The sequence below is a fragment of the Lonchura striata genome, chromosome 3 (assembly GCF_046129695.1).
Source record: "Lonchura striata isolate bLonStr1 chromosome 3, bLonStr1.mat, whole genome shotgun sequence".
Lineage (NCBI taxonomy): Eukaryota > Metazoa > Chordata > Aves > Passeriformes > Estrildidae > Lonchura > Lonchura striata.
Genome location: NC_134605.1, coordinates 55429511 through 55446234, shown reverse-complemented (window position 1 = coordinate 55446234; position 16724 = coordinate 55429511). Strand labels below are relative to the sequence as shown.

The following is a 16724-nucleotide window of genomic DNA, read 5'->3' as shown; positions in this document are numbered from 1 at the left end:
GCGGGCCTTGTTGCAGGGAGAGGGAGGCTCAGCGGGCCAGGCGTAAGAAGGCGAACAGTTCGGTGATCTCGAAACGGTGAAAAGGGTGGCTGAAGAAGTCCTGGATTTGCCCCCCGGTGACGAGCAGCAGCAGCAGCCAACACCTCTCTCCCGTAAGCCGCTCCTTCCCACCCGCGCCGGGAGGAGGAGGAGACGGAGGAGAGGGAGGAGACGGAGGAGAGCGGGCGGGGCGGGGCGGGGCGGCGCCATCCCAGCAGCGTCCGTGCGGCGCGGGGCGGCGCGGGCGGCGGTGCCGGCGCTGCCCGGCAGGGGGCGCTGCAGCCGCCTGCGCCGCTCCGGCGCTGCGCTGCGAGGAGCCCCCGCGCGTCCGCCATATTGGCGCCCGCGCCGCAGCCGCCGCGCGTTGTTCCTCCATCTCCTGCCGGCCCGGCCGCCCGGAGCCGGGCGCGGGAGGGAGGGAAGGAGAGAGAGAAGGGAACGGCGGCGCCGCCGGGCGGGAAGCGGGGCCAGGAGGAGACGGAAACGAGCGGGGCCCGCGTCCCCCCGCGCCCACCCCCTGCGCCACCCGCCATGGAGAGGAGGCCGGGCGGCCCCTGAGCGAGGAGCGCGCACGCACGGACCGAGACTTGCCCCGGCCCGGCCCGGCCCGGCCCGGCCGCCATCAGCGGAGAGAAGCCGCCCGGCTCCCGCCTCCGCCGCGACATGGAGGCTGTGAAAGCCTTTAACAGCGAGGTGTGTAACCCCCAGCCGGCGGCCTCCCCTCCTCGGGGCCGGGGAGCGGGCGGGGCCCGGGCCCGGCGCCTTCCCTGCCCCCTCCTCGCAGTGGGGAGGCTGCGGGAGCTGGGGAGCTCCGGGGGGCCCGGGGTGCGGGAGCGTTCCGCAGGCCGGTCCGCGGCTCCCCCCGCGTCGGGCGGGAAAGGGCCCTTGTCGCCATCCCTGGGAAGCGGGAGGGTGGAGACAGCCCCCTCCCCCCAGCTTCTTCCGCCGTGAAGCTGGGGGCGGCTGAAGGGGAAGAATAGATCTGGCGGCGGGCTGGAGGAAGAGGAGGACGCGTGAGGAGGCCGAGGAAGAGGAGCAGAAGGAGATCTCTTCCCCGCGTCTGGCCTGCGGTGGGGCGTGTGATGCCCGGCCAACTTCACGCAGCGGCCGAGGAGGCTGCGCTGGGCGGCGGGGGGGTCCGGGCTCGCCGGGCACGGGGACTGTGCCCTTCTGTGCCTGCCCTCGTCTCTCCTGCCGCCCTCTTCCTCCTCACATGTGTGTCCGAGCCCCGCCAGCGCGCACTTCTAACACCTCGTGCAGCTAAGCTTTAAAAATCTGGGGAAAGGAATACAAAGGCACTGGAGGTTCGTCTTCGTGTTTAAGAGTCGTGTATTTGCAGTGGTCAGGATGGAAGCAGACATTCCCTGCATGCTGCACAGAGCTCAGATCCTGCATTGAAGCACTGTGCTACGGAGAGCAGGCTACGGAACCCAAGAGCACATACATACATATAGGCTGAGGTGTTCATATTGCACCTGGTTTCTCTTTTGTGCGGAGAGCTAATGTTTGTTTTATTGTAAGAAGGTTCTTGTGGCAACTCCGCTTTGTTGCTGCCATTGTGAAAGTATAATTTGTATTTTGAAGTTAATGTACGTGCAAGAAAAACAAATACATATTTTTCTTACCAAGTCCTATATTTTACGAAGTAGTTTTTAACTTATATTGATAGTAGATAGTATCAGTTCATGTTACAATGTATACTTCTACAGACTGCTCACCTGCTGAAGCTCCCAGTTGCCCTCTCACTAGTCCCAGCAGGATATAGTACAGTTTTAATGGTTGTAAGTAATGCTGTTTCATTTGAACAGTGTGGCAACCATGTTGTTGTTTCTGCAAGCACTGTAAGATAGATTTCTGAAATGAGCAGGTACTCTCCAGTAACTCAGGAGCACTTGTACAGCTCTAACCTAGATGTGCAGTTCTAGGTGTTGCACTTTATGCAGTTCAAATTCTTAATATTCCTATTTTATTACTTGATTGGCACATTTGCTATATTGTTATGAAGGGAGAAGGAAGAATCTGGTCACAAGAACAGAAGAACATAAATTGTTCAGAACATTTTCCTTCTATATACCTATCAGTAGGAGCAGAAGTTTTCCTTTACATGTTGAAAAACAGCTTGTAACTGACTTGCTGAGCACTTGGGTATAAGTACTGTAAAAATAAGTCTGAGACTTAAGGTGGCAGCTGTGCTGAAGAGGAGAGCTTTAGATTATGCCTTAAATTTTCTAAATCCTTCGAAATGGTAGACAGTAAGTTGTTGGAAAAGAAAATGCAGAGGATCTGGCAGTGTAATTTTAACCAAGTTATCTGCTGTAGTATAAATAGACAGTATCTCTGATTTAACCTCTGTATTTGAATTCTGGGCTACAATGATGGGAAGGTTTTAAAGATGCCATGACTAAACAAACTCTGGTTCTGGAAGTAAATGGTACCAGACTTGGTACAGTCAAAGAATCCCAAGTGTCATTGCTAGCCACTCTTAACACCTCTGTACCCAGTGCAGAACTGAACTTTAACTTAACTTTCTGTCATTTTCTCTGGTTGGACTTATCTATACACACTTTGCAATTTAGAACTGTGAAATGATCACTAAATATTTGAATTAGCTAAAGTGTATGAGTCTATATATTGCTGTTCCTAAATGGTTTTGATTCATTTACAAAATATTGGTTGTAAATATTACTTGTAAAGTCCTGTTGTTCGTTTATATTATGTTTTAAGGTCATGTTAAATCCCAGAACTGACATCTGAGTCCTGTTTTACAGTTTTCTGGCTTAAAATAGATGTAAATTAAATTTAGCAGCAGATGGGACAGAATAAATTGTATAAAAACTTTTACCGTACTTTTTCTTATGCAGTTTGCATTCAATTAAGGATTTTACAACGTTTATGTAACTTATTGGTGAGAACCAGATGATGTTTTAAAAGGAACATTTCAATACAGTTAAACACTCAATTTTGCAGGTTGATTATTTGGTTTTCTAAAGGAAGGAGTTGTGTTTGGATTCTGCAGTAATGCTAAAATAAAGGCGTCTATCCATCTAGGGAGCATAGCTAACTCCAGAATTGTATATGAGCTGAGCAATGTCTTGTAGGTGACTATCCTTTATGGCAGTCAGGATTGAAGTGCTTAAAATAGTCTTGTCATTAATTTAATTAGAAAAAAGCATTTCTAATTTATTTGAACAGTACTGGAAATCATGGCAGCTATTGCAGAAAGCTGTTCAATGTCTAGTGATGATACGTAGCACTGTCTCTGCTGTACCTAGTTAGATATATAATTAGCCCTAACTTTTCAAGTCTTGGGAAAGGTAAATTTAAAGCTGAGAAATAATAAGGCTCCTAAATAAAACATGCTCAGTATTGTTTTCATGTAATGATTGACATTTTCCTATTTAAAAATTGCTTGGCAACTGAAAATTAGAATAATACACAACTGAGTTAGTATAGTGTTGAGGTAATTGGCAATGTTTTGTACCACAGAGTTTATCATTTGCTACAGTTGGCACCACAAAGGCTTTCCACTGCAGAGCCATTTTCCTCCAGGCCTCAGTTTAGGCCCTGAGATTTATCAGAAAAGCACAAAATCAGATGCAAGAACAGATCCTGACAGAATAAAATTAGTCAAGTGTTTAAAATTCTCTGTATGTTCTATAAAATGTATTTTGTTGAAGAGGAACTGAAATGGACTAGAGGCAAGTAGTGTATCCTCAGTTCCAGTGCTTAGATGACAATGATTTAATTGCAGGTGTATATAATTAAAATTCAGTATTTGTTATTTAGTTGGCTCAGTGTTAAAGTCCTGCTGCATCATCAACTCTAGCTGGCCACTGTCATATTGCTTTCAGGTGCTGGTCTTGAAGTTGGTTTTGAGTGCTATATTCCACAGAGTTTTCTTGCAATACTTGCCATTTTCTCAGTGGCAAGCCAAATGATTTTTCACTTTATAATATGAAGACTGTGTGGAAAAAGAAGACCAATGGATGTTTAATTTTAAAACACATTTAATTATTTAAAAATTTATTTCTATGTTAACACCATGTAGAAAAAATAGTTTTACAGTCACAAAAAATAGTCACCAGATTGTAATTTATTTTAAGGGGAACAGAGATCACAAATTCATTTTTAAGTACAAACACTGACTGAATATTTGAAGTTACGCTTTGTTTAGCCATACTAACTGCATCTCTAATAATTAAATAATAGGAATCTTGAAAAGATAGAGCAAATTCAACTTAGATATTTATTTCTTTAAAAACTGCAATAGTAACTCGCTGATCTTGTTCAATTAAACGTAGCATTTCTAATAGTTTAAAGTGTATCAATATCTTTACTCACATACAGGCACACATCTCTTCATGTATGAGCTTCATCATGTTTTGCTGTTCACGATGTTTACTGATGTGTTCGTTTTTGCATTCTCTTTAAAAACAAAACAGAAATATCTCCTACGTAAAGTTATACATGCTTTGATCAAATAATTGAATATTGTTTTCATTTTGAGTTGCTGAGACTGTTACTTGCATCTTTGATTTACAGCCATTTAGAAAGTTAGTAGTAATGGTGAAACCTACTCAGGAGAATTAGCATATCTAGATTTGGAATTTAAGTTGTTGAATCCAGTGCACAATAGTTGTTATCGTCTAGTGCCACAAATTTCAGCTGTATTTGTATTTGTCAGGCAATGCAGTATATTATGGCACTGGAGAGGCAATTGAGAAAAGAACAATTGTATATTTAAAAAATGGTAAAATAGAGTAAGGTGAAATTGGTCCCTTGAAACTCAGGAACAAGAAGGTCATGTGCCTTCTGATTCCTTTCACAAACACCTTGTTCACTTGAGCGTGTCTTGTATGAAAAGCTCAGTTTCTCTTGTCTGTACAGTTGGGTTCTGATACTTTCATGTACAGGGGAATTGAATAGAAAACTTAAGTGTCATCAGGGAGACCTGGAATATATGACATCTTAAAGTGGCATGCGCGTAAAGTGCTGTAATGTTAAGGCAGCGATTACAGTTTGTTTAAAGATGGTATGGATTGTTGTGCCTTTTCTCTTTTAGGGTCTGAGAGTCAGAATTAAAACTTCTGCAGTATTGCTAAGTTGGTGTTCAGCCATTATTGATAATGAAAATGATTGTCTTTGCATAGTTCATTCTAAAATACCCTGAGCTTTTGGTATGCATAATGCTTTTGAGAGTCAAGTAGGATGATGCATGAAGTGGCTATTGTTGCTTTTTGAATCACTTGTCATTCTGAAATTGATCAGCTGTAGAGAAATGGCAGACACTGATAATTTATTGCTAATGCTGTTGTCTCGCTACTTCATTTGCACTTCATTTTATATTGTCCACCTTTATCATGACAATTCTTTGGAAGGTATATTTTAAGGGTCAGTGAGGAACAGTTAGTGGTCTACAATTTCAGAAATGTGACCCTTGGAAATGACCCACATTTTAAATACTGAGTATTGGAGTATGGGTGCATAAAAGTACAGATAGCTAAACTAAATATTCTATTTCAGACCACTTTATTTAAATGGCATATTCTAAGTCAATGAGGTGGGTTCTTCATAAAAGAATGCCAGTTGATGCTGAAAAATACTAAATGGTATGCCTCATGAAGATACTAAATAGCTGGGGAAAGTGGAGGGAAAAGGATGCTCTATAAAATTAGCAGCCAGGGCTTTGTTTAGTGCCAGTAGATACTAGCAGTTAGGTTAAGGAACTGTAAGAAGATACATAAGCTATTCCCTCTCAAGATATTTTTCTTGGATTCTGCTGCATGTTTCATGTTGGCTGAAGTACTTGAAATATCTGCAGGGTTTTTTTTTTCTAGCTGCTGTGACAATGGCAAAACCTGTATCTGTTTTCTCTGTCACTATATTTTACTAGCCATAAAAGAGAGTACTGCCTTCTTTCATGTCCTCTGCTGTTTGAAGGACTCTGCAGCTGTGATAAGTTTCAAGCTTTTTTCTTTTTTATCTGCTGCCCCATATATGGTCAGATACTTGTAAATTTTATTGTAGCAAATTGGGATGCGAGCTTCTGGTTTACTTTGTCTTTTGTCAGAAGAAAAAATGATACATGCATTTGCATGCAATCATTCATACATCTGAAAAATTGTTTCTGTTTTTCATTCTTAAACTCTGGGGTGGTTGTGAAAAATGTCTTCCATTTTAGTTTGCTGTATAATCCTGTAGTGCTTCTCAAAAAAAAAAAGCATGAATATTTACATGAATTCCCTTAAGATGCAACAGAATATGTAAGAATTTGTTAGCATCCTGTTTACTGTCAGGAACATTAGGAGCAGTATCAGTGAAATATAAGTATTTCACATGATTGTTACCCAGCAAGAATTGAACTTTGCTGTCTCTCAGTGATTTTTTTAAAGAGTGTAGGGGCAGAAAGTAATTTTCTCTTCAAGATACAGTAAATATTAAAGTGATGTTCACCCAGTTAAATGTCTCCATGTGTGCTGAATAACTATTTGTTGTTTTAATATCACACTTTGAGAGACTGATCTGACCTTTGATTTTCATTGGCCACAAAACCTTGACTTCTGGCCTTGTAAAGACATGCTCCTGCACGTGCGTGTTAAAGGCCCAAAATGGTAGGGTTTGGTTTTATTTTAGTGCATGTCATTCTCAAGAACCTAATTTCTTTAGTGAAATAGTATAGGACAGACATTGATAGGTTTTCATTCTTAGGTACATAGACTTTAAATTTGTTCTTAAACTGTGATCTAGATCAGATCCTTGTGAGCCTGGAGCAGTTGTGTAGATCTCCAGGTTATGCAAACTCTCTGGGGCTGTAACTGGATAGTTACAAGTATTGATCCTGCTTGCTACTCGTTTAGAGAGCAGCGAGCTGTTTTGCAGTTTAAAACAAATGCCCTTCTGAACTCTTGTAATTTCAGATCCTTTGGTTGTCACCTGCCTACCAAGATTATACCTGGGGCTACAGTCTTTGACAGAGTACTTAAAATTATCTTAACAAGTCTTGTTTGAATGTGCCACTATTTGAGCTGTGTCCCATTCTTGGAAGTGTTACAGGCCAAGTTGGATGGGACTTAGAGCAGCTTGGGCTAGTGGAAAGTGTCCTTGCCCATAGCAGGGAGTTTGGAACTAAATGACCTTTAAATTCTCTTCCAACCCAAACCATTCTTTTTCTATCACAATTGTAGAAGTGGAGTCTGATAATCCAGATGGCTGTCTTACAGGAGAAAATCCATTCAGAACAAAACTTTTTGGTAAGGCAGGTTTAAAGATACTTTAAAGTCCTTAAATTTCTCCCATAAGAGTGTTTTCCTACTTAGGAAGAGGTCTTCTATCTTCTTGTCTGTAAAATTGATTCATCATTTTACCTCATGACAGCCACTAAAAAATTAATCCTGAGTGGCTCCTCCAGCCTTGGTTATAGCCCACATTTGTGGCTTCAGCAGCCGCTGGTGTAACTCCATTGTGGGGCCCGGGACAGAGGTGCATCATTGGCTGTTCATATGTGCAACCAGAGTTCAGTGAGGTTGGCACTGAAAGTACAAAAACAAAAACAACTTTTGAAAGAAGTTCCAAACAATATTAGTCCTTGTTCCTGTTTGAAGCTTTTCATAAGTTGCATGTGTATTTCTATTTTTCCATTTTTTCACTTCTTTGGAGCTACTTTCTGCAGTATTTCTCAGGGAACACAGAGGTAGTTGGGTAAGTAATTTTATTAACCTTATTCAGGAGCCGCTTCTTCACTTTAGGGTACATGTTCTTTAAGGCAAAAACATGCTGTCCACTTACTGCTGTACTAGTACATATTTTACCTGTTCTTGCCATATGTACTGATCAAAAGGAGACATTTTTATAAGTAGAATTTAAAATGTTAACATTTGGAGGAAGTAAGAAGAAATGAGTGCATCGTCACCATGACCCTCTCTGTATCAGATTTACCCCTACCAGAAACGCATATTTCTTGTAATAGCCTGCTGTTTCTGCTCTTAGGCTTTTGGGAAGTGAGCTGGCATTTATACAAAGGTGATTACTCTGGATATACAACTTACTATTTTGCTTCCACTTCTTTTTGCAAGAGTTTGCTGACATTACTTGACTGGTTTTACTGGGTACAGTTTTTGATTGTATGAGGTTGTTCTTTTCTCCTGTCCTTGGTTATACGGGTGGGTGACTGATGTTTTGAGATTCAGAAATATAATGCATGTGTTTAATTTACTAAAATACCTGTGTGGAAAGTGAGGCTTGGCAGCTTTGTTAATGTGTCTGCTGTTGATGTTTTGAGGGTTGGCAGAGGGAGTTCTGGTTCTTATTTAAAATGAAGGCACAAGAGAAGATATGCCCTAAAGAAGGGTGGCAGAGCTAAGATCCAGGAGCAAGGAATGGTGGTTTGGGTGGATGGTGGCTGAGCAATAAAACAGTGGAGGGTAACAACACCTGAGAGGTTGAAGCCACCTCTTTGTAGCCTTGAGCTTGTTGATTTTAAGATATTCTTTATAGCGTTAGTTTTGAAAGATTGGAGTAAATAGTGCTTTATAAAATAAAACAGCTGAACAAAGTGCAGTGCCTTTATGCAAGGAAGTGAATAGCTGTCTTACATATTTGAATTGAAATTTATTATTGAAATAGCATGCATTTTTGGGAAAGGTAATTTAGAAGATCCATCATCTTGAGTGGTTCAGTCTAGGGCTCAGTTTTTCCAAGTAATTAGTTTAGAGTTGAGTGGTAAAGATTTCCATAGTTTTTTTTTTGTTCTCCATCTTCAGTATTTATTAGTTACTTTCAAAAACTTAAGTAAAATTAATTATGTGCATTCTTTGCTTTCCACCCCTGTTATTCTATAGTTTGTTTTTTCTGGAAAGTGCAAAATACTGTGAATTGCTCTCATTATAAAACTCTTGGTTTAAAAATGTTGGCCTTGTAGCAGGACTTCATGGAGATCTCAGTGCATATTTTAGAAATTAGTACAATATATAGAAATACAATTTACTATTTTGCTAGTGATGAGATTGCAGTTTTAAAAAAAGAAATAATCATACTTACTTATAAATGTTTTTGGCTTTTTCAGAGGGTAAGCCCCAAGAGCTTAGAATAAATTGACCAGACTGTTGGAAGCCAGTGGACAGACCTGATCAAATCAAAGTCTTTCAGAATACCAAATTTCCTGTACATATTAACAAAACAAAGCTGGTTCACATGAAAAGGAGCAGCTTCAGTTAACATGTTGGTCTTCATAACTTAGTTACCACTTGCTTCTTAATTTTCACAAGAGTGAAGTGGAGAACTTAAGCATGTAACAGGAAATGAAGACCATTTATATGACAGATATATTGGTTGGAGAAATCCAATCCAGTGCAAACTGTGATTGCTTTTTTTTTTTTTTTTTCAATTTCAATCATTAAGTCTCATTGTGAATGCAGGGGTTTTAAACTATATTCAGTGAGATATTTTGAAATTGACACAATAAGACAGTATTTGTCATGCGCTCTAAAAACAGTTGGCAGAGAAAATGTGTGAGTCTGATTTTCAAAATGTTTAAGATCTGTTCCTATATTTCATATCTCAGAATTGTAGAGTGTGATTGTAGTTAGGATTCTCTAAGGCTTTTAACTCTTTGTTATGCCACACTTTACCAAACTAGTGCCTTGGAACAAGGACAGAGAGTACTTCTCCAGTGTAGGCAGCCCCCAAGCTCACATCTGGAAATCTGTGACGACTGATATTGTGACAGAAGCTGATTCTTTTCCTCTTGATCTAGAATTAGCTATATAATAATGATAAAATGGAAATATGGAAATTAGCCATATGGCAGGAAAGATGAAAAAATTGCTTGAAGTGAAATGCTTCTGTTATTTTTGTTGTTTTCTTGTGTGATACTTTTACCTGGAATTTTTTGTCAATCCTTCTTTTCTGTTACTGGGAGTTCAGGCATTGGTGAAGTGCTCACTCTCACCACCTGTTTCATTTGGTCCATTTAGGACTTTCTAAACTTTTTGTTCCCATGCAGCAATCACCTCAAGTTACTCTGAAGAGAAAAAGGGGGAATTGTATTTGATGACTTAAAAATGGCTAAGAGCAAGTGGCGTATGTTCTAGAGACTATCTGAAGTAAGCATCTGTATTGCACTAGTGTGGAGTTCAGGAAAGTGGATAAATACCAGTTTAAATACCAGTTTTATGTTCATATTTGTACAAAGCAGACTGTACCAAAAGTACTTAGAGGCTCTCTTTGAAAGGAGTAATGGTGAGAAAATAGTAAATAGGCTGGTGGCTCAGATATGGAAATTTGTCATTTTGTCTCAAATTGTTTCGGTTCAGTAAACTTGAAAGTCATAATTGTGTTTCCTTAAGACAAAAGTAGGAGAAGCACTCACTACACAAATGCAGCAGTGGTAACACCTGACTTTATGTGCTGCTATCTGATGGGCTGGAGGGACTGCTGTATTACCTTTGCATCTTACTTCACTTAGTTACCTGTACACTAGTTGTCATGAATATTTAAATGTCCTCTTCTAACATAAACAGTTGTGTATATTGCAGCTGATGTGTAGGGAGGGGCTGAGTTTTTGATGTGAGTGTTGTTGGTTCCTTTCATTTTTTTTTTAACAAACATGCAATTAGATAACAAGAAAATGGACTGTTACTTCATACTTCTTCATTAAAACCACATGTCATGTACTTTGGTTATGAAAGCAGTTATATTAAGGTAGTTGCTGTTGTCTTGCAACCCACTTGGTCTGTACTTTTTTAATGTTGAATTTTGGCAACTCATCTTGGTTGATAATTGAAAGAACAGAATTTTTTGCTTTTGTCCTCCAAACTTAAATACCTTATGCTGAAAGGAGCATCTGCCATTCTGGTCATCCTGCATGCACATCTGTGGTATATATTTTAACATTTATATGCAGCACTGAGGGTAACAAAGTGCTGACAGGTTTTAAATAACAGTTCTCATTGGTAGGTCCTACTCATCATCAAGTTAAAATCCTACACACTGTGAGATGAGGGCATGCACTTTGAGTAACTTTTCCAAGAAATTTAATTTCAGCAGAGTGTGTAAAATGTAACCTAACAGAAATTTGTGCATAAGTGTCTTTTTTTTTTAAGCAATGAATGACAATACTCTTTTCTTGTTCTTTAATGTTGGTGATATTAATATTTAGTAAGTCATTAACGCTGTATTTCCAATTGGATTTGATTTATTTTAATGCTCTTGAAGTATGAAAGAAATCAAGCTAATTTATTAAGATAGTATGTATTTGGCTTGACTTCTTAGGATTTATTTTGGTGCTTTTTTTCATTGATATTGCAGATACTTTTTATATTTTATATTTTTTATATATTTGATGTCTGGTTAGTGTCCATTATTTCATGTCTTTTTAATGTGTCCTGGTAGCAGGCAGAGAAAATTTTAAAAATATTTCTGTAGAGTGATTTGTAACTGATATCCCTCACACTAGTCATTATCTCATACTTAAGAGATGGGCTGAATCCTGGTATATCAGCATCAAAATGTTTATTCCCTCAGCTGCTGTATTAGTGTTACAGAGATTTATCTGTGTGAGTATCTGTTCCTTTGTATTTCATGAGACAAGAATTGTTCACAGCTTTAAATCCTTCCAAAATTATATAGCAAAATTATTAGAAAAAATATTTCTTTGCTGCTCTTCTTGTTTTTATAGGATGTGGCAGAGGTATAAAAAAGGGATATATTATTTATGAAGCTTTTAAAATTTTAATAAAGTTAGTACTGCTTTCTATTTTTTTATTCAAAATCTTGGTACAAGAACAGCTGTCTCTCTCTTTTGCCTATTGAATAAGAGCACTGAAAGATGTTGGAATTAAGTGCTGGGCTTTGCAGAATGCACTGTGGCATTGCCTTCCATGGATATGTGTAGTAACTTGCTGTGTAAGTGACTGCCCCTCCTCAGGGGATGTAAGTTCATGTGCATGATGTCTGGTCTTCACATGAGAAGCTTTAGGCTATAGCTTAGCAGCCTGTAGTACTGTCTTGTGAACTACAGCTGTCTGCAGTAACAGTAGATTTCACTTTAAGTACTTCTTTAATTATGATTGTAATGATAAAACTATTGTTTGCGATAGTGAATTATGAAACTTCAAAATATGCTGATGAATTCCAACTTTTACATAGGGCTTCTCTTGAAGACTACTTTTCTTAACAGAATTAAAGAAAAAAAATACAGAGCTGAAATTCACTGCTTTACTTATAGCATCAACCTGATCTTTTGCATTTCCCCCCCGTCCCAACATGTAATTCATATAGGTCATTAGATCTTCGAGCAAGCCTGTGTTTTTTTTCCCAAAGTTTGGAAAGAGGACTTGGTTTATTTAAAATTATATCAGGGACGATGATTATTAACAATGCTGTTAACCTTTATGTACACTGGAATATTGCTTTGTATGTAGTATCTTAGCTCTCCCTATAGTTACTTTTTATTGTACAAATAATTATACTGTTTTATCAGATAATGGAAAATACAGAATTGTGACTATAATTAACTGGCTTTAATTGCCAGCCTGGTCCTGATACATAGATGTACATTTCTGTAGGAAGGAGATAGTCTTAGAAATAGCTTTTAGCACTATTAGTTTGATCATATTTAGACTTCTTATGCTGTCTGTATAATAAGCTGTTGTGCGGTTTACATGGACATTTGGCTGTCATCTGATTCATACTTTGCAAGAACATGACCCTGGGAATTACTGTCATTGAGACAGATTAGGATTTGTAGCAAGTATATCTTTGTGGACTCATTTTGTCCCTGAAGTGCCATTCAGACTGAAGTCTTCTGTGTAAAGTTTTCCTGTGATTTATATTCAGCATTTAATTAAACATGCATATTTCTATTAAAGGTTTATTGATTGTCCCCCACCTAATTATGAAAATGCCAATGGTTGGATGGGATCATCATATAGGAAATCAGGGAAACAACTTCCCCCCACAAATTCACTGTAAATTTTATCTGGTGTTTTCTTTAGCTTAAATGGGTTGAGAAGATTAATGTTCATGTGTATTTTGTACTTTCCTATATTGTTGGCAGTGTGTTTGGAGCAGATCACGTTCAGCCATCTAGAATGCTTGAGGCAGGCAGAATAGTCTTGTCCACAGCTTTCTAGAATAAACTGATAGACCATTAAATGTTCGTTGCCATTGAAATCAAATGTATGCTGCTGTTAAGTGTGTTGTCTTGAAAAAAGGGTGGCTTTTTTTACAGTAACTTGAAAGTATTCTATTTACTTTGGCTATGCATTTTCTCTTAGAAGAAAATAAAATTATTCCCAAAAGATCATACTGGAATCATGTATTAATGCACTTTCTAACTTAATTATTTAATACTTATTTTTTCAAAACTTGAGCTAACAGTTTGAAAATGGTTTACTTTACCAGTACAGACAGACTCCTTGTGACTTGTCATTGATTGTGTAACTCTTGCCTCATCCCCTCATGTTCCCCCCTCCCCATTCTGTAGGATTTTAGTCTTTGTTCACATTTAGACAGGAAATGTTTCATATTTAATTTTCTGAGTACTGTGCCATAGTTCAAGAATGGACAGTACAAAACAAGTCTTTGTACAAATTTTTAATGGATATTTGCAGTTTTGTTGTTGTTTTTTTTTTAAATCAGGGTTTAACCTTTCAGTTTATTTTAAGTCACTCCACCTTAACTGAAGCAGCATTCCCCCAGATGTTCTGTTTGTGTTGCGGTGACTGCTTAGAAGAGTCTTTGTGTCAGAGTGACTGTTGGGTGAATGCATAGGTTACTGTAGCAGTGCTCTTTTCTGGGCAAATATCAGGAGACTCTTCTCTCTAGATGGTAGGTAAATTTTGGTTTGATTAAGATCAGGATATTCTTTTTCTGCTGCAAAATAAGTTACTAAATGAATAGGAAAAATAAATTGACCAATCAACTTGTAAAGTGGTTTTTAAGTTAGGTTTTATTCTGTATGTACATCATCAGCAGGTGATAGATGTTCAGTGTTTGGAGAGAAGTTCTCAGTGTACATTTTAAAAAGAGACTCCACACACAGTGGTGCTTTCCACAGCAATGCCTCAGATTTCAACAGCAAATGTCTGTACTTACTGGATTTTCATATCAGAAATGGTGCAAATACTTTCATTCTGCAAATCTACAACATGGAACTTAGGAAGACAACTAGAAAAAAGTTTTGGTCTGTAGTCAAATATCTTTTTGTAGTAATCAGTAGTAAACATACTGATCAGTTCTTGCCTTTGAGCAAATGTTTCATATGAGTTGATGTATATCCAGAAAAGCAGTAAGTGGCTAGTAAATGGAAGGTTTTTTTTCATAATCATATGGTAGTTCAGCTCTTTTTTTTTTAAGTTTACACGTGGGTTTCTGTCTGCTCCCTTTCTTTGTTCTTCCAGCTTGTAAAAGTGAACTAGTCTGTTTCAAAACGTCTGAAACTTCTGGTTTTATTTGGCACTTGAAGATTATAGTGTTTAATTTTTGACCCTCTGAAATGAATTGTATTTCTACTGTGAAAAAAACACAGCTGCTTGATGTGATAAGGCTCAAACTTCATTTGAATAAGACCTTTTAAATGGAGAGCTACATTTTATACTATCATACAGATAGCTGACTGTAATTTATACCGTTATTTAAAAGAGTGGGTGGGTTTCATTATGGTATCAGGGCACACACTTAGCAAGTTCATGGCATCAGTTTAGGTTCTGAGTCAGTTCCCTCTGAGGCATGCCAGAACTGCCCTTACAGGCTAAGGACAACCACACTTGGCAGTTTGGAACCACATCCACAAACCTGACTCTTGTCACTCCCTGCTCATCTCATGTGGTGCGCTCCTTGGGTGAGGAAGATCCTTCCCAGTTGATTTTCAGTGCTGAGGTTGTATTGACATATGCCTCTTCTTAGTAATCCTGTTCTCCAGCTGAAGAACCTTTGTTCTTCACTTGAAAGCTTCTCCACAGTTTTAGTTATTCTTGATGATTTCATGCCAGCCTTGGAGATTGTACGGTTGAGAGTGCCCTGTAGGTTAGTACTGTTCCCCAAATAATGTGGATCTAAATGTCCATTACTACTGAGATTTTTCTGGTTTACTCTTGAATTGATACCTTCAGTGCAATCTCTTATGGATCAGCAGATCTCTTTGCTGAATGGCAATAGCTGGCTTCAAAGCCAGTGTCCACTACTTCCTGTGGACTTGAGCTTAATTAGTCTGCCCGATTATTACTTGGTAGTGTCAGCAATGTTCCTCTTCAACTTTGACAGTCTGACTTTGTCCTAACCAGAATATAGGTGACAGCAGGCACAAGAGGGTTCTATTGGGCCTTTACCATGCACCAAATGACTATTCATTCAGATTGTTTGCTGGCTGTATTTAAGGAGTAATTGGTTGGGTTATTTATCATGCAAGGGCCTGTTTAAGACAGCTTAGTTTCTTTGGAGCCTTTTGTGAGAGATCTTTGGTAAATGTGTTTTGGTGGTCCAGTTGGTTTTATATCAGTGATTTCTTACTGGGCTCCTGGAGTCTTTCAGAGAACAATATACTGAGATGTTTCCTTTCCTTACAACAGCTGCATGGAATTATCTGTCCCCACTAATACATTTATTTCAAGTAATTTATGTGTTTTTTTCTGGTACAAACATTTAACCTAACTAATCCATTGTTTCCTAAGTGTCCCCTTGAACCCCCGTCAGAAATTTATGTTCCTTTTCCTGTCTTTCAGAGCTATAAGATTGAGACTTTTAAATGAGAGTTCATGAATCATAGCTACCAAGTCTTGCATTCTGGAGTTCTGTTCTAATACTTTATTTGTTATTTTTCACACTGTGAGCTTGTTATTTACCTTATTGTAAACACAGTTCAGGAGGATCTGTTTTGATCAGTATGGGATCAGTTTTTCCTTAGTGTGTAGATTACAAAAAAAAAAAAGGTGTGTGTGTGTGTGTGTGTGTTTTTTTTCTGTAAGGCTTTATCTTCTCTGAGTCCTCCTGTAAGTGCTGATTGTCCAGGACGAGCACTTTAGTAGGTTTGCTATTCTTTCTCTCTTCTGAAAAGCACTGATTTTCATGCTTTCTCCAGTTTTTTTCTTAAACTTGATTGCACTATCTTTTGCACATACATTACCAGCCAGAGTTTATGATCACTCTCACTCCTCCCAATCCCTTTGAACATTGATACTAATTTTGCAAGTGTATAATTTCATTTCAGCAAGTTTCCTTGACTTTACTATTTAACCATGTTGCCTTTTTTTACCTGGTTTATTAAGACTTCTTTTATGTGAGGACAAGCAATTACCTTCTGCAAATGAGCATGTGTTACAAAACAAAGACACTAGTCTTAGAGAGCAAACTGGTTTAGCTAAACATCTGCAGGAAAGGGTACACAGGAAAAATTAAGTGAGGATATAAGCATACATTTTTAGAATAATACATGTGTCTTTAACTTCTTATTCTTCAGTTTCCAAATGTCTTAAAAGAATCATCTATGCTGGATGAAAAGCTGAAGTTTTCATTACTAGAGAGATGGCAATCAAGTCTTCCTTCTCTAGTCAGCCTAGCAGTAAGAGAGAATAGGTTTCGTGGATAGACTGATAGATAAGGAGTTGGCTGGATGTCAGCATACAAAGAGTTGTAGTTAATGGCTACAGTGTCCAAATGGAGACCAGTATGAAGTGGTGTCCTGCAGGTGT

The 16724-nt window shown here is 38.8% G+C and overlaps 1 protein-coding gene across 4 annotated transcripts in view; it reads left to right on the top strand.

Moving 5' to 3' along the window:
• Positions 1 to 339: 339 nt before the first annotated feature.
• SCAF8 (SR-related CTD associated factor 8) overlaps positions 340 to 16724 on the top strand; it is a 149899-nt gene continuing 133514 nt past the window's right edge. For all 4 annotated transcript variants that reach the window (XM_031504360.2, XM_031504361.2, XM_077782160.1 and 1 more), the window contains exon 1: positions 340 to 732. In XM_031504360.2, coding sequence (XP_031360220.2) covers positions 703 to 732 — 30 coding nt within the window. In that variant the 5' untranslated portion in view covers positions 340 to 702. The remainder of the gene's footprint in view (positions 733 to 16724) is intronic.